At 52.8% G+C, this 23,613-nt stretch overlaps 3 protein-coding genes across 3 annotated transcripts; all 3 read right to left on the bottom strand.

Moving 5' to 3' along the window:
• Positions 1-370: 370 nt before the first annotated feature.
• On the bottom strand, positions 371-3,285 carry HOXA7 (homeobox A7). The gene is made up of 2 exons (XM_053608406.1): positions 2,770-3,285; positions 371-1,844 (listed from the first exon to the last, which is right to left on the bottom strand). The coding sequence occupies exons 1-2, from the start codon at positions 3,146-3,148 to the stop codon at positions 1,543-1,545; spliced, it is 681 nt and encodes a 226-aa protein (XP_053464381.1). The 5' UTR covers positions 3,149-3,285; the 3' UTR covers positions 371-1,542.
• Positions 3,286-8,825: 5,540 nt separating this feature from the next.
• HOXA9 (homeobox A9) lies at positions 8,826-13,087 on the bottom strand. The gene is made up of 2 exons (XM_053608394.1): positions 11,202-13,087; positions 8,826-10,191 (listed from the first exon to the last, which is right to left on the bottom strand). The coding sequence occupies exons 1-2, from the start codon at positions 11,773-11,775 to the stop codon at positions 9,953-9,955; spliced, it is 813 nt and encodes a 270-aa protein (XP_053464369.1). The 5' UTR covers positions 11,776-13,087; the 3' UTR covers positions 8,826-9,952.
• A 3,705-nt stretch (positions 13,088-16,792) lies between these two features.
• Positions 16,793-22,170, bottom strand: HOXA10 (homeobox A10). Its single transcript, XM_053608393.1, has 2 exons — positions 19,528-22,170; positions 16,793-18,355 (listed from the first exon to the last, which is right to left on the bottom strand). Exons 1-2 carry the CDS (start codon positions 20,474-20,476, stop codon positions 18,081-18,083), a joined length of 1,224 nt encoding a protein of 407 aa, XP_053464368.1. The 5' UTR covers positions 20,477-22,170; the 3' UTR covers positions 16,793-18,080.
• Between the last annotated feature and the right edge of the window lie 1,443 nt (positions 22,171-23,613).

Raw genomic sequence — 23,613 nt, 5'->3', positions numbered from 1 at the left:
AACACAAAAATGCTTGTGCAGACAAAAAGTCTCTACACAGAGAAAAGCACACATACAATTATGAACACACAGAAACATATATGATTATGGAATTAAATAAAAACCCACAAAATCATACACAGAAATACATACATACAAAAAATAGTCACATACCTGTACAAATCCACACATAAAAAGACATAAAAAGACATGACACATATACACCAGTAACCAGTATATGGGCACCCGTGCTTGGACCCGAAGATGGTCATTCCATTTTTGCTTCCTGATGACCCCTTTGTGCGGAAAGACATAGCCAGGGGTTGCCCTCCAGCCATGCTGCTCACATTCCCTTCCCCAGACCACGCCAGATAAAGCAATCCATGCTTTTCTTTGTCACCAAGCATCTTTATTTTTCTGTTACATAAAACACAGTTAGCTGGGCCAGGAGGCGTGCCTTCCCTGATCCCCAGGGTGGAGCTGAGGGAGGACACAAGACAACACAGAAATGAGGGGCATTGAGGAAGGCCTTAGACCTCCCCACCCACTACAGAGTTAGCTCAAGACAACACACCATGCTGCAAAGTCACCCCATTAACACATTCTTCTGAGTCAAAACATTGCCTTACAATTGAACTCCAATACTATAGAAATGAAAAAAAAATCTTGTTCAAATATACAGTATTTGCTATTGTAGGAAAGACAGGGTGTACGTATTTGATACAGTGAAGCAATAGGACGCTGGGGCCAGAGGAGATGACAGGGAAGCTGGGATCATCTCCATAGTTCTACTAAGCAGAAGCTAACCCAGAGGTATGCAGCTAGCTCAGGAATGCTCCCCTCTAGAAGTGGAGGGCGATGGGCCTGAACCTGGGGTGCCAAGCCAGAGAAGGAGGGGTTCTCTATGTTGCAGCACTTAGAATGCTTTGGAATAAATATATTATTTTTCAACTTAAATAGAAGCCAATGCCCTGGTCCCTGGACCCAAGAGCATTCTCAGAGCAGCCTCAAGGACTCCAAAGGCTGTTCACTATAAGCAGCAGAAGCCTGGCCTGTGAGGGGCTGGCACTAGGTAGCAGGCAAGCCAGCCAGCACAAAATAGGTAGTTTTGGGGGAGTAGGTAGTAATGAGTGTTATGTTCTTTAGGGCATAGGGGGTGGTGCTGGGTATCTGCCAGTGTAGGTATATGTCCAGGCTTCCTGGGATGAAGGCCCTCAGGGGCTTGGCCCATAGGTAGTTTGGGGTGCCTCTTGCTGAGGCCTGTGCTAGGTAGTATTTTGGCCATGCCAGTGAAGGACTGGCTGGCCTGGGATTGGGGGTGTCTGTTGGGATCCTCAGAAGCAGAGGAAATCACCAAGGCGACCAGTCTTGGTAGCCGCTTAGCCCAAAAATGTTGGGAGCTAGAGTGGGGTAGAGTGCAGGTTGGGAACTGGGGTGGTTTTTTTTTTTTTTTCCTTTTTACATTTTCTTTTTATTTCTCCCATGTTTGTAAATAAAACCAATGAGTCTCTTAAAGACGCTTTTCTGACTGTCCTGTGCAACAAGGGTCCCGGGCTAGGCCCCTCATTCTTCCTCCTCGTCGTCCTCCTCTTCGTTGTCCTCATCGTCAGCCTTGTCGGTAGCAGCGGCAGTAGCAGAGGCCACGGGACCCTCGGGGGCTGCCGGACCCTCTTCTTTATGTTCTTTCTTCCACTTCATGCGGCGGTTCTGGAACCAGATCTTGATCTGGCGCTCGGTGAGGCAGAGAGCATGGGCGATCTCAATGCGGCGGCGCCGCGTCAGGTAGCGGTTGAAGTGGAACTCCTTCTCCAGCTCCAGTGTTTGGTAGCGCGTATAGGTCTGGCGGCCCCGCTTCCTGTCAGGTCCTGAGAGAAGACATGTAGAAACACGGACACATGGAGAGACACGCAAACAGGACAAGGCATTAACCAGGTTACTGTTCCAGAGCCTGACCTTTCTCCCGGGTAGTCCCAGGCACTCATTCCCCTCTCCCCCCACCCCCGCCCTCGAACCGAGCTGGGGGAGGAGGGGAAGTGTTAGAGGGAGACCCCCAACTACAGTGCCAGACAGAGGCAGCTCGGTATTGAGCAAAGGTGCAGAATCCCAACTTTACAATCGCCCTTTCCAGCCGGCTAAGCTTCCACAATGTCCTGCTTCCCCCTGACAAAGGCAAATTGTAAATATAAATGAGAGATGCTGCACTTTTGCCATTCAAAAGAGATCCCTGCCATTTCCTTGCTTTACTAGGCAAATGGGCGAACAGCCTGCGCCCGTTCTTCAGACCTTCGTAAGGCAGTCAGACCCTCCATTCCCGTTCCCTCCCACGCTCCCTCTTGAAATGGCCCCTGGCACAGGGGTAGTTTCGGGGCCCTAGAGGGCTTGGTTGCTCAGTTTTTTAAGGAAGAAAAACTGAGCAAAAAAGAAATAAGAGGAGGAAGAGAGAGAAGAAAGTGGGGGAGAAAGACAGAGAGGGCAGACAGCAGATGAAGAGCGAACTTAATGTTAAAATTCCAAGGCAAATGAAGTTAAATAAATTTACGAGGATCGAACCCATTAATTGGGCCATAAAAAGTTTTATGAGCCTCATTTACATACAATGCTATGAGCTCCACGCAATGGCGCCCTGGCTCTAATTAAAACCAGAAAGGCTGGGCCGCCGGGAGTCACTGGGGCTGTTGGCTCGCTCACAGCCTCCTGGTTCCGCCGGCCCCGCGACCTGCGCCCTCGAGCGCCGGCGCTCCCCGCTCCCGGTCCTCCAACCCGCCCGGCCCTTCCAGCGGAAGCGCCTACCTGAAGACCGCATCCACGGGTAGATGCGGAAATTGGCCTCGGCAGGGCCGTGTAGCGTGCCCTCGTCCGCCTTGTCGCAGGCGCCTTTGGCGAGGTCACCGCAAAGCCCAGGGATGTTTTGGTCGTAGGAGGCGCAGGGCAGGTTGCCGTAGGCGTCTGCACCCAGGCCGTAGCCAGACGCAAAAGGGCTCTGATAAAGGGGGCTGTTGACATTGTACAAGCCCGGTACGGTCGAGGCGAAGGCGCCGGTGCCCGCCCCGTAGCCGCTTCTCTGCGAGTTGGGCGCAAAGGAGCAAGAAGTCGGCTCGGCATTTTGGAACAGAGAAGCCCCCGCCGTATATTTGCTAAAAAGCGCGTTCACATAATACGAAGAACTCATAATTTTGACCTGTGATTTGTTGTCCGGCAGCTTTCAGTGTCGGTTTTACGAGGTAGCGTGATATATGATAACATTACACCCCCAGATTTACACCAAACCCCATTTTCTTTTGGACGGAGCTCGCCGCAGCACGTGACCGCCCACATGACCGCCTCCGCCAATCTCAGCAGCCCTCACAGGTGGTCTCGCTCCTCTGGGCCCACGGCTGCCTAGAATGGAAGGGGAAGAGGCTCAAATATGCGGCCGATGAATCTGCCAACCTCCGGCGGGGCTACCGCGCCCCGAGGAAAAGGAGCCCAAGGGCTTCACCGGAGCACCCATCTGGCATCCAACTCTCAGGCGCTGGGACTTATGGCCACTGAGCAGAGCCGGTCAGAGCAGTGTCCTTATGCCGTTAGGGAACCTCAGACCAAGCTTGTAGACTCCCCCTGTCTCTTTCCTGTCTCCTTACCCAGCCGCTGCTCAGCTTGAATCCGCCTACCCCAGGATGGCCTGTGGGCAGATCTCAGCTATTTGCCCACGTCTCCCCTCATTCAGGTCCAGTGGGTGAAAGGCCTGACTTAAAACTCCGATCCAGACGAGCCGGGCACAGCGTCGCTTGCAGCTGCAGCGAGAATGCCACCGCAAACTGGAACCATGTGGTTCAAATAAAATCAACAGTCTCCAAGCATCCTTTTCTTAAGGTGGCACACTGTTCATCCGCCCTAAAGGAAGCAGTGAAATATTTATCTGTTAATGAGCCTCATTTGCCAACAGATTTATTAACGTGGGGTTTTCCTCCCTCCTTCTGGACACTATGGAACTGAAGGCTGTGTTCTTGACTCCTGGACACCTGGCTGGCGTGAGGCAGCTGGATAAACGGCTGAACATGCTTTGTCCTCCCCACAACCCTGGTTCTCTCTGGCTCAGGGGAGCCAGGTCTCTTTCCCCCAACTCTGAGGAACCCCAGGCTGCACTTTTGAGGCACTCCCTAGCCATGGTTTTTGGCAGGCTTCACCTAGACCTCCACCTTGTGGGGCTGCGTGCCTGGGAATTTATACACTTTGGAGCCCATTTGGAGAATAGAGAGGAGGCCCTGGTGCCCACAGTGGACCCCCATTTCTTTGGGGGCTCCTCCCCAAAGGCCACCCAGTTCTGGAGGCATCACCTATCCAAGTACCACTCACAGAGAGCTTCGGGGGCAGTAGTCTCACTCCTTGTCATCCAGGCCTCCAACTCCTACCTTCCCAGGCCTTGGACCCTTGCACAAAGTTGGACCAGCTGAAGTCCCTGCCACCCACTGCTCTGTGCAGAATGGTAGGGAAAACCATTCCCCTAATCGCCTCATAAACTGCCCAGGCCTCAGTGGAAGCCCAGCCATCTTTTACTGCCCAGCTCGATTGCACACCATAAATCCGATTTCACAATGGAATTGCCCCGGAAATTCTCTAAATTATAGAGTTTGGTTCCTTGTATACAAAGCACTTCCCATCACTTCCAGGGGGTTCAGCCACCCCTATTTACCACACTCTCTCAGGGGGTCTCAAAAGCACAAAAGGTAGAGGGAGGGTTCAAATCTGAATGCTACCGGAGCCCCAGCTTCTTCTGTGGTGAACAGCCTGGGTTTTTGCATGGGGAGGCAGGGACTGCTGGGGTAGGTGGGTGCTAGGCAGTCTCCCTTGGAGATAGTGGAGGCCTGGTGGGGGAGGAGTATCCTGTGATGCTCTTTATGACAGATCAGGATAGTGTTATCTCGGATGGGGAATGGAGGAGTAAGATGGGAAGAAAAAAACAGATAATCCAAATAGCATCGTCTTCTGGTAGGATATAAAAACTTAGGAAAGTCGAAGGAAGATGAAGCGAACAAGACCAGATCAAAGGGGCAGAATTAGACAGCTTTAGACTAATAAATTTTTCCGCGGGTGACACAGAGCAAAATGCAAAGAGAAAAGACTATGGTCCTGCCGCCGTCTGTCTAGACTCAGGGGGTTGGCCTGGCTGACAGCGATGGCGTTTAAAGTAGAACCTGCCCTGAGCCAGACAATCCAACAGCCTGAGTGGGGAACGATTTCGGGCAGCGCGGGAAGGAACGCACTTCTCCCAAAAGGCAGGGCTGGGCGCCCTTGCAGTGGGCTCATCTCCGCCGGGATTTTTGCCCAGGGAGTGTCCAAGCGCTTCTGACCGGACGCACTGCCCCTCTGCGGCTGCCAAGGAGGACCTGGATACTCTCTGCAAGGCTTCAACTCTTCTGGATGCACGTCAGTTAATTGGGATTATTTTCGAAGGCACCAAAGCCCGCCTTTCGTTTCTGGGCTTGTCTGTCCTCTCTTGCCTTCCTTAGTCCCGACTTTAAAACGAAAAGGCCTGACAAAACCAAGCTTTCAATAAGGCTCTTTAATTGCGTATTCTCGAGCGATTGGCCCCCTCGTTATTTGACTGAAAAGTCACAAATGCACTGAAATATGTGGTATTCACAGAAACTCGTTGATGCTGGGCCCCAGGCAGGCACAGGCAGGAGGGTTTCTAATCAGCTGAGCTATCTTCAGATATTTCCCAGGGCTTTCATGGAGCTAGCTTCCTACCTACAGGCAGAGAGTGTTTTCCCTGCTTCTGGTTCCCAAATAGTCCTCAATATTTAAATCCAATTGGAAATGTAAACCCAGCTCTAGGCAGCGAACAGCGCCTGCCAGAGATTCCGGGAGGCAGGCAATTTGCTTCTCTGTTTCCACCGCGCACCTCGAAGAGCTGCGCGACCGTTCCTCACCCAGTGAGCTTTGCCTGGCCTGGCTACAGAGAAAAACCCTTTCCCAGCGCGAGCAAATGAACTCGGGCCAACGCGGGGTCTTGCCTGGGCGAAGGCACACTTCGAGGGAAACCACTCCCAGGCTGCCGGGAGGAAAAGCGGCCTCCCAGCCACCAGCATGCCAAGGGCAAGGGAGGCCCGGCCAGGCAGTCTATGAGCTCTCTGAGCCCCTGGGCGGCCTGCACCTACCTGGGGCCTCTGTGATCGGTGGAGACGTGGTCGCCACCAACCTGCGACTTCATTTATTTGTGGTTACATAAGTCGAGCTTTCAGCGTCCACCGATTTGCCACTTCACCGTTTATTTGTGGTACATAAATCGAGCTTTCTATCTGCGGCTTGGATGCGCGGCCATGGGTGACTCTCAGGGAAGCTATAAAACGCTTTGTACAATCAGATGCCTTGAAATATATACAGAAATATAACGAAAGAATGTGTCTGTAATACCAACGTATGAGAAAGAGAGAGAACCCGGGAGGGAGAGAGACACGGAGACATCAGGGACGGGACGGACATCAGCCAAAATCCACTCCTCAGTTTTACAACTTGTACAGCCTGGGGATGCGGGTTGTAAACATTTTGTGGGCTGGGGGAAGACTACTCAGATCCACATAAATGCACCGTGCGGTGCATTCACAGGACTCCCGGGTGTTTGGAAGGATTCTATTTGCTTTTGCTTTCTCCCCCAAAACCATTCTATACCCGTGGCTGATTCTCACACCAGGGTCCGGGGTCATCTCCTTGGAAGCTCCAGAGCTTGATCCCTGCCGGGGTTAGGAGTAGCCTGGGCCTGAACTGGTCTCCCTGTCTTCTGGCCTCCTGAGGAGGGATGCCAGAGTAGCCTCGGCAGCGGAGAGAACAGAGCCACCAGAGAAAGTAAAGCCGGCCTTAGTACCGTAAGTGCCAATTCAGGAGTCAGGGTGTGATCATTATATTAAACCATCTTCTTTTATGATGATAACCAAAGCAGTTCCTGATCTGTTCCCCGGAATGCCCCATCCCAGTCAACGTGGCCGATAGACTTATACCATATAGTCACCAAGTATGCCTTCACGCCCAATTTTTACCCGCCTAATTTTGTCTAATATTCAAGCTGGCCGAGTCACAGGGTCCTGGTTCTCTCTTGGGTGCTTGCTTGCCAGGCCCTGAACCATTCTCAGGTATCAGGGGCCGCCAGGGCCATGGAGGGATCCGTGGCCACCGTGTGCGCCCTCTGCACTCCCTTTGCACACCCTCTGAGGGATCACCAAGTCTGACGGCTGTAGGCATTCGTCCCCGCGTCCGCCCGCCGGTCATCTGAGGTTCCTGCTCGCCTTGCTGCCTTGAGGCCTGTCCCAGGCGGAAGACAGTGACCCAACCCCCGGAGGCAGCTGCAGCCTCGCAGCTTTGGGCCTTCGGGATGGCCCGGGGAAGGGCGAACGGTGAGGGTCTGGCAAACTCCCACGGCTTGTTTCCCAACGAGGCTTCCAACTCAGCATGAGCAGCAGCAAAAATATAAGATTTTTTTTTTTTTTTTTTTCACTAAAATCTGAAGCTCCTGTTCCAGACAAGCTCTCGTCGACATCTTAGGAATTTCTCAGGGTCGCAACGGCTGGAGATGGCGGAGCGGACGCCTCTTGCATGGAGCCACACTGCCATCTGCTGGCCCATTCTTGGCACTGCAGCCTAGCAGCCTCAGCTGCCCTAAACTTTGGCAGCTGCCGCCCTGGACACAACACCCCACTTCCAAAGGAGGGACAAGGGCTCATTCCCTGGGAAGTCCCGGTGGAGCCCGGAATCTACGCTACGGCGGGGGAAATGCCCATAAAAAAGCTATTTCCGCAGCCACTTTATCGGTGGCAGACAGAACAAATGAACAAATGAAAGGTCCTTTGGTGGAATATCCTAATTGGGGCTGGACAGTTGTAAACTCATTAAGGGCCAAATTCCAGACAGTTTTCAGACCCGGCCTTTATGGCATACCCTTACTGCCCATTCTTTGAAGTTCCTTCTGTCTACCGCAACAGAGGACGTCCCAATCTGGCGGCAGGGTGGGGGTGGAGTGAGGGGATAACCCATCCACCCGCGCCCGCGCCGGGGGCTCCCCTTTTTCAGAAGTCACTGGGGGATGGAGAGGAAGGGGGAGGGAATAAAAGGGGACAAGCGAGGTTGATTCCTCCGGCCACATCTGGAAGGGGCTCTGCCTACATCGAGGCCTGTTCCCCTGCAGCCCTTTACACCCCATAAATGATAACAACCCTCATTTTCTTTTATGGCGCTTCAAGGCTGGTCAGTGGCCTCCACTATGCCTCTGCCAGGACGTGTGCATAGGTGGAGCTTGTGGTGCAGGATTCAGATTTTCTCGGGCCAGACGGGCAAGATGCAGGGGTGCAGGTGCCAGGGCCCAGGTCCTGTGGTCTCTGCAAGTCCCCAAATGTTTGCTCTGCCAGTTGAGCTCCAGTTTTCTTTTCAGAGCCTCATTAGGAGGCCAGCCCTCAGCTTCTGTACTGCCACCCCCTTTCCCCCACCCTACCAGAGAAGGCCCCGGACGTCTCTACGGGCTCCGGTTTGAAAAATTTCTTGGGGGCACCAAGATGAATGAATGGCCTTTCCACTGCCACTGGCCAGCGACACCTGGTACCCCAGCCCAACTTCTCAGGGCTTCCCGGTTGACTGACCAGGAGCCTCACCCCACCACCCGATTATGTATCCCAGCCTTCCTCTGCTGCTCAGCTGCCAGGCTGCTGGCCTGCTTGGGACTGCTGGACTGGCTGTGACAGACCTCGGCTCCCAAAAGCAAGCCACAGGCAAAAGCAGAGCTCTTTCACCCTACCCTACCCAATTCTCCACCCAGAGACTCTACTCAGGCTCCCCTACCCTGGAGAAGGTGCAAAAAACAGACCCGCAGGAAAAAAAAATTAGAAAAGAATCAATATACTTTTATTTGGCAAAAAGTTAAATATCATCTCAACACAACAATTTGGTCAGTAGGCCTTGAGGTAACTATTGTAAAATATACAGTGTATGCTCAGCCCAATGGAAACCCCAGATTCATCAAGGATACAAATCTACAGTAGCCCAATGGCGGTTTCATAGTGTTTAATTTATTAGCAATAACATTAACTCCGTTACAATAGCATTCATTTCCCCAATTAAAATTATGCATAAACCATAGGTAGTAACCTTCTGCAAATATGTATAGCTCCAAATTTCTTCACTGTCTGGTGCAAAAACAGTATTCAAGCTTATCTGATTATGTACTTATAAACATAGATTGTATATACAATGGACAAGACATCATGTAGAGACTAAAATGCCCACATTTCAAAAGTGAAGAAAACCATGAATCTATGCATCCCCGAGAATAGTTTTTAAAAAGTCTTTTTTATTTCACTGGGAAATCCTTACAGCTAGTTACAATCATAGGTTAACAGCCTAGTTATACAGAAGTATTCCACTACAGAGCTATACTCTATGCAACTGTTTCCCTTTCATAAACAACCTGAGTTCGAATTCAATTCTAGCTTCTACAATCACAACGGGTGCATCACCCACAGAAGTTTGAGTCACAAAACATAATTACCACAATAAAACACAGTATTCAAGTATCTTGGCAGAGCAATCTGCCACACAAAGAGCAAATTAAATTAACTACACAGACTAAAAACTATACAACCCACTGTCAACATTGTGCATTACAAAAAGGTAGTTTTTTTCCTTTTGTTTTAAGTCAGGAACAGGTAGATTTTTTAAAAAATATATACAAGCTAGCACACACAACTATGAGCACTAATGCCCCCTACTTTTCTTTTCTTTCTTTCTTTTTTTTTTTTTCTGTCTTTAAGAAAATGGAAAGCTTACAATACCTCCTCCACCCAGCCTGAGCATCGCTTGTCTGGGGAGAGATGTGGCCTGGGGTTTAAAGCCGAGAGCCGCTTTGTGCCGGGATGATAGAGACTGGGGTAGGGGTGAGAGAAGAGAGAAGTGAACGGGCAGTTCTCTTTCTCTCTACCTCGCTCTCTGTTCTAAATAAACCTGAATGGCATCACTCGTCTTTTGCTCGATCCTTGTTGATTTTCTTCATTTTCATCCTGCGATTCTGGAACCAGATCTTGACCTGCCTCTCCGTGAGGTTGAGCAGCCGGGCCACTTCGTACCTGCGGTCCCTGGTGAGGTACATGTTGAACAGAAACTCTTTTTCCAGTTCCAGCGTCTGGTGTTTTGTATAGGGGCAGCGCTTCTTCCGTGTGGAGCGAGCGTGAAGCCAGTTGGCTGCCGGGTTATCTGCGAGTGGGGGAGGGAGAGAGACACTAGGGTTAGAAGGAGAAGCACCCCCACACCCTGTGGGCTAAGGAGCCTCCTGAGATCTCTGGCCGAAGTGCAGGACACCGGCTGCCGGTTAGGGAAGGCTGCCTAGCCTCAGACACAATGGCACTCTGGCGGGCAGACGCACGGACGGTCACAATTGCACGCAGTAAAGCTTCGGCCGCCTCCTCCCCTGTGGGGCCCTCCTTTCTCCTACTCTGTCCTCCTGTCCCCTTCTCTCCTTCCTCCTCTCCCCACATTGTGCAGAGTGAAGTTTGGAAACAGATCTTGCCAAGCAGAGGAAAGCCATGCTGCCCTGTGTTGGTGTAGCAAGATTTATACTTTTCTCCCTCTCACAGACTGTGCTTTCCCTTCCACACCTTTCCTTCTACTCTCCCCACTTCTTACTTGACCTTCCTGTAAGGCCATAGGAGCCAGGCGGGCCGGCAGGGTCCCCCAAAGCCCCTTGATTTGGTCTCCAGTTTATGTCAATAATCTGGCAAGGGGGCCCTCGTGGCCCAGTTGCCCACAGCCTCATCTTGGGCAGAATTTATGCCGCCACGTGCTGAAGGAAAGAAGTAGAGGAAATCAGCCGTCTCTCCCAGGGTCCCAGGTCAAGCTGCCCTGGCTGCTGATCGCGGACAATCTAGTCACACAAAAGACTCCTTCTGCTGAGCTACTTTCTAAGAACAGCCCAAAGTATCTCTGCCCTGGGGTCTGGCAGCCAAGGAGAGGGGCGGCGGGTGTTGCGAAGTGCCCGCCCCGCCCCTCTCGCTGCAGAAGCCTCCTCTCTCCCCCAGCCCTGCAGTTTACTGCTCTCCGAACTTGGAGCCCCATCTGAGGCGTCCAAACAGCAGCTTCTGGCTCCTAGCTCAAACTCAGGAGGCTCCCAGCGAGGCGAAGGCAGGTTCCAGAGAAAGCTGATGGGCCAGCAGATCCAGGTGGCCAGCGTGGAGGCGGCGGCGGGTCTGAAGGGAGGAGACACTTACTGGGATCGATGGGGGGCTTGTCTCCGCTGCTCTCATTCTCAGCATTGTTTTCGGAGAAGGCGCCTTCGCTGGGTTGTTTTTCTCTATCAACTGGAGGAGAACCACAAGCATAGTCAGTCAGGGACAAAGTGTGAGTGTCAAGCGTGGGACAGTCACCCCTTCTGGCCGACAGCGGTTCAGGTTTAATGCCGTAAGGCCGGCTGGAGGGCAAGCCCGCGAAGGAGAGCGCACCGGGCGTGGGCTCCAGCCAGGAACGCATGTACCTGCCGTCTGGCGCTGCCGTCGCCACGGGCGCCTGGGGGTGCACGTAGGGGTGGTGGTGGTGATACACGGCCGCGGGCACAGCGTTGGCGCCTGCCGCGTGCACTGGGTTCCACGAGGGCCCGAACACCGCCGCCTTGGACTGGAAGCTGCAGGGGCTGAAGTCGGGGTGCTCGGCCAGCGCGGCCGCTGGCCTGGGGGGCTGCCCCAGGGTCCCGGGTGCGTAGCGGCCGGCACTCAGCTCGTCCGTGGCGTCGGCGCCCAGCAGGAACGAGTCCACGTAGTAGTTGCCCAGGGCCCCAGTGGTGGCCATTGCTGTGCCCAGCGCCTGGCTGCCCCGGCCCGACCCACGGAAATTATGAAACTGCAGATTTCATGTAACAACTTGGTGGCACCAGGGGGGGGAGTACAGTCACCTAATAAGTTGCCGGCGCGCGCGCCCCCATTGGCCGCGCGCGTCACGTGCCCTCGCAGCGAACAATAACGCGTAAATCACTCCGCACGCTATTAATGGCCCGGTGTTTTGCAGTCATAATTTTTATAGCAAAAGCCATATGTTTTTATGCAAAGGGATCGCGCCACTCCACGATCGGGTTTGTTTTAATTGTGGCCAACGAAGATTAAAAGATCAAATCTGGCCTTGCCTCTGTGCTCTGCCTCCCCCCCTTCTGAAGGGGACTATTTTATATCACAATTAATCACGCCGCCGGGAAGGCGCGGGCCCGGCGTGCGAGCGCGGCCTGCCGAGCCCCTCACATAAAATTAGACAATAATTGAAGCCATAAAAAAACAGCCAAATCGCATTCTCGCTCTACTGTATTTAAATCTATATTTATGATATTTCATAAGGAGTTATTGTTTCAGAAGCCACACAAGCTGGTGGGAAGTCGCGAACACCCGATAGATTCGTTTGGCTTTGCCGTGGCTCCCAGCTGTAAAAATTTACGAGGACTTGGAAAGGTTAAATTAGACGGTTGTGTTTGGTTGGCGAGCTCCCTGTAAATAATTCCTGCGGGTCCTCGGGAGAGGCGAGTTTAGCCCAGGCCAGCCGCGAAAAGTCAAATTCAACGCAGAATCTGTCCGGAGCAGAGTCGCCGCTGTCCTTGGCAGAGCTCGCGGGGCAAAGACCGGCCGCCGCGAGGTGCCGCCAGCGGGACCCCCACGCCCTCACGCCTGGAGTAGGGAGTATGGCAGCCACCCCCACCCCCAGTTTGCCATTGTTCCTTTAGGGAAGAAGCAGCCAGGCAAAGGGTTTGAGGGTTGGTGGTTCGGTATGTTGAGCTCCTGGCCTGGACCCTGCGCGTACATGGCAGGCCCTAAGCTGAGCTATACAAGCTTCATTCCGCTCGCCAAACCCAAGTTGGGGGGGGGGTGGAGAATAAAAAGCCAGTGGCATCAATGGATGTTAGGCTTGGCAAAAGAAAACTCCGCCTAAGAGACACCTCGGGTCCAAAGGCTGGAAGGCCTCCGCTAGTGTGGACTGTACTGGGGCCCTGTGAGCCTTTCAGGGTTCCTTCCTTCCTCCCTTTCCGGCCATTACTCTGGCCCCTGCCTGAGTTACCCACAGTCCAAGGCGACTCATTAGAAAGGTAGAAGGCCCAAAGTAAGGCGGCTGCAGCTCAAGTCCAGGGCTAGAAATTAAAATGGGAACGGGTGGGGGGGGGGGCATTGGCTCGAATCTCATTCCTTGTCGTAGCCAAATTGGGTAAGTTTATTTCTCGCCCCTTGAGGGGGGATGGTTGGGCAAATTAATAGGCTAAAGCCACTCTGTTAATTGGAAAGAAAAAAACTCCCCAATTCCTAACAGAAACCAGTGACTTCTAGAAACGGAGTAATCAAATTCACGTGTGAATACTGTGCCTTCAACAGTGTGTTTTTCATTAGCCCACTTCCCTGGCGGCGAAGCTGGCGGGTTCAGACGCTTCCTTCTCTCTCCCTCATTTGCCGTTCATCCTCACCAGGAGTTCCATTGATCCCGTCCCCCAACACCCTGATACACACCAGGACACAGACACCCCCCTCAGTACCAGATTTTCGGGGAGCGAGACAGCGAAGCTGCAGCGCATACAGATTAGGTGCCCCTTCCACTGTCCGCGCGCTGGGAAGAGGGAAGTGGCCTAAACAATGAACTCCGACGTGGCCCGTCCTGTCCACCTCAGCCCTCTGCCCCTTAAGATTTTCTTTACCCCTGTAAATTCCTCTGCAACATACCCACCCCCCACCGCGCAGTCCAAGGTGTCCTAAATATTCAGCAGTTCGCAGGGCCTCACATTTACATTAAAAAAATTAATCCTAGAGAATACTCTCATTCTTAATTGTAATTGTCTGCAAACGTCCTGACTGCCTTTTACACTTTTTGTACTCAAAGAAGACACAGATTATTATCAATTTCTTTAAAATAAAAGCTGTTCCTTTAAGTAGTCTTAGCCCCCAAATAGGGCAATTACTAGAGGACAGTTGGTAAATAATTAGTAGGCATTGCGTGTTAAGCAGACATTACTGATGCCTAGAAGGGGAGAGGTCAGAACTAAATATTGTCTCCCTTTAGCCCACAGTTTTGGGGCCAGAATATTGGACTTTTGTGTCTGCTTTTATTTTGGAAGCGAAAAGGATTGCATTTGAGTAAAGAAATAATAAATGAGTGTAATTACAAACCACTGTTTCTTGACTAACAGTTCTTCTAAAACTTTGATTTCTGAAATAAATCCAATACCCTGGTCCGGAGAATGGTGGGGAAGAGTTGAAGAGAACCGAGTGTGCAGCCCTGTCATATAGCAAATCGGTGATCTGAACCGTTCTTGAGCCTCCAGCACAGCCTAGAAAGGGAAGCACACCTCTGTGGACATGATTCTGAAGGTATATGCATGTTGGGGAGTAAGGGAGGGATGGTTTGTTTTCAGTTTCCCATAGTGGAGGTGGTCAGACTGGCTTCCATTGGTAGACTACAACTTGAAACAAGGACTCAAGTCTGTATCCAATGGCTCTGGATTCCTTTTACCTATCTGAAACATATTGGCTCTTGGGAGGGTCACCTTCTGCAGCACCTGGCTGCGCTTTAGAGTGCCTCATCTAACAAATTTTGTACCTGGTAGAAGCCACTGGCAAGCAAGCAGTAAAATCTGAACTACGACAGGCCTGGAAGAGCCCGCAAGAAGCACCCTAAATTGTCAGACTCCACTGGGCCTGGATGGGCCTTAGCTCAGGTCTACAGTGAGGCTGGCAAGGCTTCCCTGCCCTCAGTGTGGGCACATAATGACGTTGAGAGTGTCCCCGTACACTGGGCAACGGGTAGAGATGGAACGAATGCAAGGCCGCCGCCATCCGGTCGTGATCATAACCGAGGCCTTGTCTGAGCAGCGGCACACCAGGCCAAAACTCGCCGCACCTCACAGCCGCCCCACACGGCCTTTCCTCCGCAGGCTCCTCAATCTTTCCTTGAGAGTGCAGACAAAAATGAGACACCTGCTCACCCCTAGACTCTCCTTAAGCCAGCCCTGTACCCCTCCTGAAGGATGATTTAGATAGAAGAGAAGGTGTGATGGAGACTGGGACAGAGAGACAAAAAAAATGAAAGAAAAATAAAGGGAAGAAAAAAAGAAGGAAGGAGCAAAGGACAGAAGAAACAAGGAGGGCTAAAAAAGGAAGGAAGCACAAGGGAAAAAAGAAGAAAGAAAAGAGACACAGGTTCCTCCTAGGAACAGAGGCCACATACAGAGAGAAGGGTAAGTGACAAGGCCAGGATCCCAGCCCTTGTCTGCCCTGTCTCTTCTAGTTCAGCGGGCGTTTCCACTGGTAAAGGGATCTTTTCTGAGTTCACACTCTGGATATAGTGTGTAAGTGTGCCTCTTGTTTTCCAACCTTGCAAAACAATGTCGGGGTCCCTGGCCAGTTGCAGGCCTAGAGTGGCTGAGGCTCGGGATGGAAGCATGCGCGCCCCTGACCTTGAATGGCTCTAGGCCCAGAATTCCTACCACGCCCCCGGGCGTCCTAAAAGGAGCAGCTAACCTGACAGTACTTGCTCCCGGCCAGGTGGAGGTGAGTGGGGAGAAGGGGAGGGCTGACTGGTTGGCTGACATAGCGCTAAGGAGGAAGACCCAAGGCTCCTGCGCAGGGACATCCTAGGTTGCGGCCCCAGGCCTAGCACCACCAGGGCCTTGACGTCCCGCCCTGCCCGGCCCCGCGCGCACAGATACCTGGAGACGATTTCAACTGAAGTAATGAAGGCAGTGTCGTGCTGTCGAGAGAAAGGTGGATCCCAACAACAGGAAACTACCTAAATCACCGACCAGTTCTGGTGCTGCACGCGCGGTGCTGCCTCGCCCGCCGCCGCCGCCGCCGCCGCCTCCGCCACCGCCACTGCAGCCGCCACCAAGGAGAGAACACTGCGATCGCGCCCGGCCCAACCCCTCCGCAACCTGCGCCCGCCGCTGCAACTGATATCCTAGACTGCCTCAAATGCGTCACCGAGGAAGAAGCCATGGGTCCCAGTAAGGTAAGGCTGGGAGAGAGAAAGGCGGAGAGAGAAAGAAAGGAGAGCAGGCGAGAAGAGAGCCGAGAAGGAGCAGTGTGTGCGCTGATTTCCCAAATCTTGCTGCTGAGCGAGCCGGCGCCAAGCGGCGGCAGCGGTGGAAGACTGGAAAGCGCCAGGGAATGTACCGAGCACGGCTCACTGTCTGGCCTCCGCCTCCAGCCGCTCGCTCCCCGCTGCTCTCTCTCTCCCTCTCCTTCTCTCCCTCCCTGCTGCCTGCGGGCCGGGGCGCGCGCTCCCGCGCCCCCTCCCCCTAGCGTCGCCTCCCCCACCCCCCAATCTGGGGAGCAGGAAACCCGTGGCCCTGCGGAGGGCCGCCAGGTGGGGAAGGCCGTGCTGGGGGAGGAGGCAGCCTAGCCGGTCCCGCTAGGGTCCACTTAACCGCTGCCGCTGGCGCTAGTGATGAGCTGTGGGCCAGGTCTGCTCCCCAGATTTAGGATGGGGGTCATCTGGGACCCAGGCACCCGCAAAATAATCCACGTCTGCCAGCCTCCCTGGGGCTCCTGAAAGAAATCCTGTTTGACTTCCTCTGTCTATGCAGCTCTCCTCTCAACTGAAACCACTGGTCCAAGACAGTCACAATCCAGATATACTAGCAAGTCATAAAACTGAACAAAAGCCGACAAACCTTACGGCACCAGGGCTATAGGGCCCAGACAAATTACGACCGTCTAGGTAATATTTAAATAGATGCCTAAAGTAATTGCAGGGGGCTCGGGTTAGTCCTCCTGTTGTAAAAGTGGTGGAAGGGATAAAGTGGAAGGTGAAGATAAGAAGTCAAAAAAGAGGTAAAATTTAAAACTTCATTCCACAGCTTTTATTCTATAAGAACATAAACATTGTCTTTTTTCCACGCACAGCAGCAATACAATATTAATTTATTCTGATTTAAGATTAGAAGTAAATAGAGCTAGAACTAACATTTATAATAATGATAGAATGCATTTGCTTAAAACAAGATTGGCAATTCTTCATAATAGACATTTATACAGATTTGTATTTATAGTTTTTTTTCTGCACCTACAGGTTTGACCCTTATATGCATGTAACTTCACAGTATAAAGGAAATCCAAACAATGTCTCCCTTCTCTAGTTTACTCAGCTTGGCCCAGCCCGCCTAGGCTTCTGTGATTTTCAGAAAGAAAAAAGAATTTAAGGTAATTAAGAAAAACCAACTCCACAAGATAGGGAGAATTGTGGTGTGCTTGTTATATGTTACCACTGGTAACGATTTTAATGACAAAAATTCACTAATTCCACATGTATAAACAAAACTACATTATTTACCTACAACCAGAGGGATATGGAAATTCAGAGCTAAATGAAACGTTTTAGCCAGGCAATGCAGGACCTTACACAAACTAAAAGAGAAGTTCCCTTCTCTTGGTCATTCTTTTTTTTCTTTTAAAGTTGGGATATCTTACAGAGGAAGAAAATTTTAATCTTACTCTTTCTCGATTTTTCAATCAGCCAAAGTCAAGCCCTTTTGCCAACCTGCGTATGTCCATGCCTGTAAGCCCTTCTCTTGGCCAAGGAAGAGAAGAAAGGAAGAGAGAAAAAAAGACACCCAGGGGCCTATATGCCCTGAATGAACACAGCTCAGCACTCAGGGCAGGCGTGCCCAGTGGAGGCTCCTTGCACCATTGACCTCAGGCCAGACACCTCAGCGCCAACAATGGAACCTCGGCTTTACAGCTAGGCTTGCCCCTGGCTGGGCAGGAAACCAGCTTGGTGGAGGAGGACGGGGCCATTTCAAGCAGTGAGACACCCCCCCAAAAAGACAGCAAGCCCAGCCCAGTTACCACTTGACACTTAGGACAATATCTATCTCCATATTATTTTACCATGATATGGCTTTTTCCCCCAGAAAACAACAAATAAACCAGCACCAAGCAAACAGACAAAGAAACAAAAAGTTAGAACAAACCAGCCCTGCACAGATGTAATGGCCCAGGAGATGGTGAGTGTGGGAGGGAGGAATAGGGCTCCGGTACAGGTGCGAGTTCCTGGGCAGAGGCTGAAGACCAGCGCTCTGGAAGCAAAAAAAAAAAAGAAGAAGAAGAAGAAGAAGAGCATCGCCTGGAGATTTATCAGGAAAAATTAAAGTTGGCTGTGAGCTCCCGGATCCGGTTTTCTCGGTTCATTTTCTTCAGTTTCATCCTGCGGTTCTGAAACCAGATTTTCACTTGTCTGTCCGTGAGGTGGACGCTGCGGCTGATCTCTAGGCGCCGCTCTCGAGTAAGGTACATGTTGAACAGAAATTCCTTCTCCAGCTCCAGTGTTTGGTGTTTCGTGTAGGGGCAGCGCTTCTTCCGACCGCTCTTTGCTGTGAGCCAGTTGGCTGCATTTTCGCCTTTGGAATTGCCTGAGGTATAAAAGAATAAAGAGAGGAAGATTAAACCCACGTGGGCTGAGCGCTGGGGGCGAATTCTCAATATTTCTTCTATAAGAGAGATGTCCTGAGTCACAGAGAAGGGAATTATGTCCCCCTTTGGCTGTAGAGAACAGTTCCTCTAAAAGTCATAGCAAAATTGAGAGGGCCTCCAAGCTACACCCACTCTTCCAATTTACATTTCCCTACACCTTTTCCAGACACCTGTTTTAGCACAAAGCTGTAGGTGCTCCTAGAGCCCTAGATCGAAAGGCCTGGGAGGACAGGTCTGTACATCTTGACCTTAAAGTCTTTCTTTGCTTCTGTCTGCTGTATTAGAGAAACATCTCTTGCAGGCCCCTGGCTGGGAGCTCGGGGTGCTTACTTAGAAGGTGGGTGACAGCTTGTCTGTCTCAGCCCAGGCCGCTGATCGTCCAAAGTCCAAGAGAGGAGGCAAAAGGGCATAGCTGAGCCAATGGAAGAGGAAAACTGACTCGGGGGTCAAGGGTCCTCCCTCATGCTTGTCTAGAAGCTACGGGTGGGCAGTTGGGCGACTCTGAGTTTCGGGGAAGCGAAATGGCCCCTTTGTGGCTCCCAGCTTAGAGCTCCGGCGTCTAGGCCGGATTTCTCTTTTCTTCTCCCCGCAATGAGGATTCCTGCCCCTCCAGCAACTTTGAAAAAAGCATGGGGGATCGTAAACTCGAACTTCGCCGGTTAATGAGTTTATTTATTGGCGCTGGCGGCTGCTTATTTTGGATGCCTTACAAACATCCGCGCTATCTAAGGGCGAGCTACTTTCCCTCCCTCCCCACCCCCCGCGTGGGCTGCGACGCGCAGCTGGGCTCGGACTAGGGCTTGGGGTGCTCCGGCCACAGGAAAGAGCGTGCACAGGAGGTGGCCTGCTCGTTAGTGTCCTTGCCCCGAGTCTGGGGGAGCTGAGGCTAGCGCCGAGGACATTTTGGTGTGGGGCGCTAAGCCAGACGTGAATTTTACTGCGTCCCCACGCCCAATATTAAAAAGCAAGTTCACAAGGTCAGCCTGCTTGCAGTTTGGGCCAAGGCGGACCCGCTGCTGAGCCGCGCTCCAGGTTGTCTGGTCCTTCCCTTTCCTGGGTCTGCTTGTCAGAGTACCCGCCTGACTGAAACCCTTCGGCGCACCCTGCTTACCCAGGGAGTCCTTCTCCAGCGAGGTTTTGCTGCTCTCGGAAGGGGCCGGGGAGAGCTCCTCCGCGGCCGAGGACGACGCGTGAGCCTCCTCGTCGCCCTGCAAGCCCCCGCCGCCCCTGCAAGCCAGCGTGGGGGGTGGAGGAGAATCGAGGGCTCGCTCCTTCCCGGCCGCATCCGCCGGTCCGGAGGTCAGCGCGGGTGGCGGGTCCAAGCTGCGGCCAGGGGGCTGCGCTGGGAACAGGCTGGCGCCTAGCTGCTGCGCGCCGCCGCCGCCGTAGCCCTTGGCCGTACCATAGGCCTGCGAGAGGCGGAAGTAGCCGGGCACTGGCACCCCGCTGGAGGCACCCAAGGTGCAGCCGTCGGGTGGCGGGCCCCGCGGGAAGGGAGCCAATTCGGCAGCCGCAGCCGAGCCTTTGGGGCATTTGTCTGCCGAGTCGTAGAGGCAGTAGGAGTTTTCTTCTTTGATGTTCTGAGCAAAAGAGCACGAAGTGGCCTGCGGCGGGGGCTGAGGTGGCTGCGGCGGGGGCGGCGGCTGTTGCTGGGGCTGAGGCGGAGGCCCCTCAGGCGGTTCCATCAGGCAGGACCGCGGCGCGTCCAGCCACAGATCTACGGGCGTAGGGCCATAGCTGTGCGCTCCAGGACCTAGGGCCCCGCTACTGCCACTGCCTCCCGGCGACGCCGCCTCATTGCGCTTGCCGCCCAGCGTGGGGAAGAGCCCGCAGCTCTGCAGCCCATAGGGCAAGTCACCCGGCAGGTAGACCCCACTGTGGGCGTAGTAACCACCGCTGCCGCCGCCGCCCCTTGCGCCACCACCACCACCGCCCGCCTCGCCTCTGCTGGAGCTGATGAGCGAGTCGACCAAAAAAGAGTTCGCGGCAGGGCTCTCCGAGCATGACATTGTTGTGGGATAATTTGGCGAGGGGAGCAGATAGCCCTTTCTGGCTGACATTTCTTGCGCAAAACATGCTGCATACGATTAGCAATCCCCCCTCACCGCGGCGGGCGCCCACAGCCAATCCCGAGCCAGAGTTTCCGCGCGACCACTCCCAGTTTGGTTTCGTAGGCGCGGGGCCGCTCTCCGAGGGCGCCCTCGGAGCCCGCGATTGATATAAATATGTAATCTATATTGATGGGCCAGGACACGCACGCTCGACACATCCGCCTGAAGGCCGGGAGCTGTGGGGGCTGCCGCAATGTGGTTGGTGGGGGGCCTGGCCGCTGGGTTTGCCCCGCCCCTACCCGGACGTGAGCCCTATGCGAGGGTCTGTTTGAAGCGCCCTTGGGCCCCGCGCCGTTAACAAGTGGGGTGTTTATGGTGCGCGCCCAGTCCGACTTGGGTGCTCACTATCCTTGTAACAGAAGCAGCCACTAGTCCAAAACTCTCTGACAACTTACGCGGGCCTTGTCGGGGCCTCAGGCTCTTCCCAATCACCTCTGGACATGAAAATAGCCCCATCTCTGAATTCTAGCTCCCCAGAGTGGCATCCCTGGTCGTGGTCATCCCTGCCAGGATCCTCAGGGTGTCCGGGCCCCAGAGTGAACTGGAAGCTGCCTGTTGCCTCTTCTTCCCTGTCCCACACAGTCCCCACCCCCTCAATGCAGTAGCTATTCCCTGGCCTCTAAGTCCCCAATACTTTCCTTCTCTAATCCATATTCCAGTTAGAATTCTCTCCAGTGTGCTCACCTGGTTCACCTTCTCTCTAACTCCTGTCTGCATGGGCTGGGTGGGCTGGCATGGAAAGACTCCCCAACTCCCACTCCCAGGTCCAGGCACCACTCCCCCCCACCCACAATCACCAAGCTCATATGTCATTTTGGGGAGTGAAACTTTTGTTCATTGGTCCTTGGCCTGCCCAAAGAAGAGGGAAACATGGAGGGAGAAACCTGGAGGGGTGCACCCAGCAGGAATCTCTGCTATATGATTCTGCTCTCCTGTTAGCTTTGGCAGTAATAAGCTTCTGGAGGTTATGACAAGAACTAATGTCACTATATTCCTCCCTCTCTGTCTCCTCCCCTCTTCCTCCTCCTTTCCATACCCACAGCTGGGGCAGTCTTTGCTCCCATGGTGTGCGCATTTTAACAAGGCCCTGGGTGAGGAAATCCATTGCCTGCCAGACCATGCTGGGCCTCATGGCCCTGTTATAAGAGTCAAAAAGCAAGCCCTTTGCTCAGGGGACTCCAGCTTTCCTCAGGGTCCTCTCTTAACCAACTGGAAATGGCCTGCCTGGAGCACTAGCCAAGTTTAGGCCTCAAACAAGCCTCGGGAAATTCGACATTTTCTGTCCAATCCAGTGGAGACTAGGAGATCATTGCCTTGCCCCTGACTGCAGGCTACAGGTCTCCAGGATGCCCCAGGTCTGCCTGCACTGCCAACTCCACTTGGAGCTGGAGTTAGTGAACATTGGGATCCCAGGAAATATACACTCAGGCCTTTGCCTGTAGTGAGATAAGACTCGCATGTCAGCTGATGTGCGGGGCACTTGGCCTCATTCCTCCGCAGTGAACCTAGGCAGAGATGAGCCTGAGAGGATGCTGAAAGCATACAGAGAGCAGATTAGGTAGAGCCCTGTCTTTGGCTTCTAACATTCAAGCAGCTGTGGGCCATGGCTGCTCTAAGAGCCGTGCCCTGAATGCTGAGCCACTACTAACTATGCTCCAGCCACTTCCACTTTGGCCTCCTGAAGTGACTGGCTGTGCAGACTGAGCATCATGGTGCAGAGGAGGAGATTAGAGAGAGAAAGAGGAAGAGGAACAGAAGGAGAGAAGGACAAGGGGAGAGAAAAGAGTAGGAAAGAGAAAAGGAGAAAGAGCATGAGAGAGCTAGTTTTCTCCAGGCTGACAGGGTATTGAAGCTGCCACAGCAGTATTACACAATCAAGACAGTCCTGAGAGATCATTAACTCTGCTTTCTTCCAGTTGAACCAAGGTGCCCAGAGCCAAGGCAAATTGTCTGGCTGAGTCCATGAAGCCAACAAATCTGAGTGCAGAAAAGCTTCAGACCACCACAGCCTATGCCCCCATCTTTAGCTTCCTGGTTCTTCCTAGTCCTTACCCAGCTTACCAATTTGGTGGAACTGGCTGGGACTGTTGTATTCAGCAGTGCCATCTGGAAATGCCACAATGCTGGGGACTGACTAGGCAACTTTGCTTTTCAGAACCATCCATGCCTCTTAGGAAGTCTCTGTCACATGGGAAATAAGTCTCAAGAGCTTCCATGGTTCCTTGAGGATAATGAACTCCAGCAGGTCAGTGGGCTAGAACTTAGGCCTAGAGTCCAGCTAAATGCAGAAAACAACTTCCCAGACTTTGGCTGAAGACAGGGCTGGGCCAGTGGCTATTAGGGAGTATATCTGAGATGGTAGAGGCTACAGAAATAAAGTGAAAGACAATGATCTCAACCTGTGTTTCTTAAGCTTTTACGGAGTCAGGACCCTTTCAGAAAATCTAATGCAAGGAAAATGCATAACTCTCCATTCCCACAATTTGTCCGTGATTTTCAAGGAGTTGATAGACCCTTTAAAGTCTTCTCCTTGGGTCCTCCAGGACTCTTCTGGGACTCAGGGGCCTTGCCAATTTTGCTGGTAAGTCAAGCTGGGTGTCCTGCTGCAGACAGCTCAGGCGGATCTGGTCAGGGCCCTGTAGGGCAGCCAAATAGGCTTCTAGGCTGGATAGGATCCAGAAGCGTGCAAGGTTACAAAAGTCAACTTGGTACTGCATCTGCCACAAAAGGCTGAGGAGTGGAGGAGCTGGAAGGCCTGCTATGGACCTTGCAGACCATGGCATTGGCACTTGGGTCTTCAGTGACCTTTGTGGAGAGCCAGATGTGTTTCTGTAGCGTGACTTTTTCTCTCTTATAAAAAACCAAACAGGATGTTGGGTTTGTGCTTTCTTGCTTAAAAAAAAAAAAAAAAGTGCTTAAGCCCATATGGGAGCCCCTCTCAAGCCCAGAACCTCTGTTCAACTCCCAGCGGGGCTTGCAGAGAGACTGCAGGTTCTCTCAGGCTGCAGACTGGCCTGCTGCTGCTAGTTCAAAGGAGAGGATACCAACACAGTAGAAGCTCAAGTTAAACACCTCGGAGTGCCTCT

The sequence above is a fragment of the Nycticebus coucang genome, chromosome 11, assembly GCF_027406575.1.
Source record: "Nycticebus coucang isolate mNycCou1 chromosome 11, mNycCou1.pri, whole genome shotgun sequence".
Taxonomy (NCBI): Eukaryota; Metazoa; Chordata; class Mammalia; order Primates; family Lorisidae; genus Nycticebus; species Nycticebus coucang.
This window is presented reverse-complemented; position numbering and strand designations above follow the sequence as displayed.

Bases quoted from the DNA above. Each gene is read 5' to 3' on its own strand.
- HOXA9 (XM_053608394.1), bottom strand. From the start codon at position 11,775: ATGGCCACCACTGGGGCCCTGGGCAACTACTACGTGGACTCGTTCCTG. The intron at 10,192-11,201 runs GTAAGTGTCTCC...CCCCACTCGCAG, and splicing joins CAAGCCCCCCATCGATCCCA to ATAACCCGGCAGCCAACTGG.
- HOXA10 (XM_053608393.1), bottom strand. From the start codon at position 20,476: ATGTCAGCCAGAAAGGGCTATCTGCTCCCCTCGCCAAATTATCCCACA. The intron at 18,356-19,527 runs GTAAGCAGGGTG...TTTATACCTCAG, and splicing joins GCTGGAGAAGGACTCCCTGG to GCAATTCCAAAGGCGAAAAT.
- HOXA7 (XM_053608406.1), bottom strand. From the start codon at position 3,148: ATGAGTTCTTCGTATTATGTGAACGCGCTTTTTAGCAAATATACGGCG. The intron at 1,845-2,769 runs GTAGGCGCTTCC...GTCTTCTCTCAG, and splicing joins CCCGTGGATGCGGTCTTCAG to GACCTGACAGGAAGCGGGGC.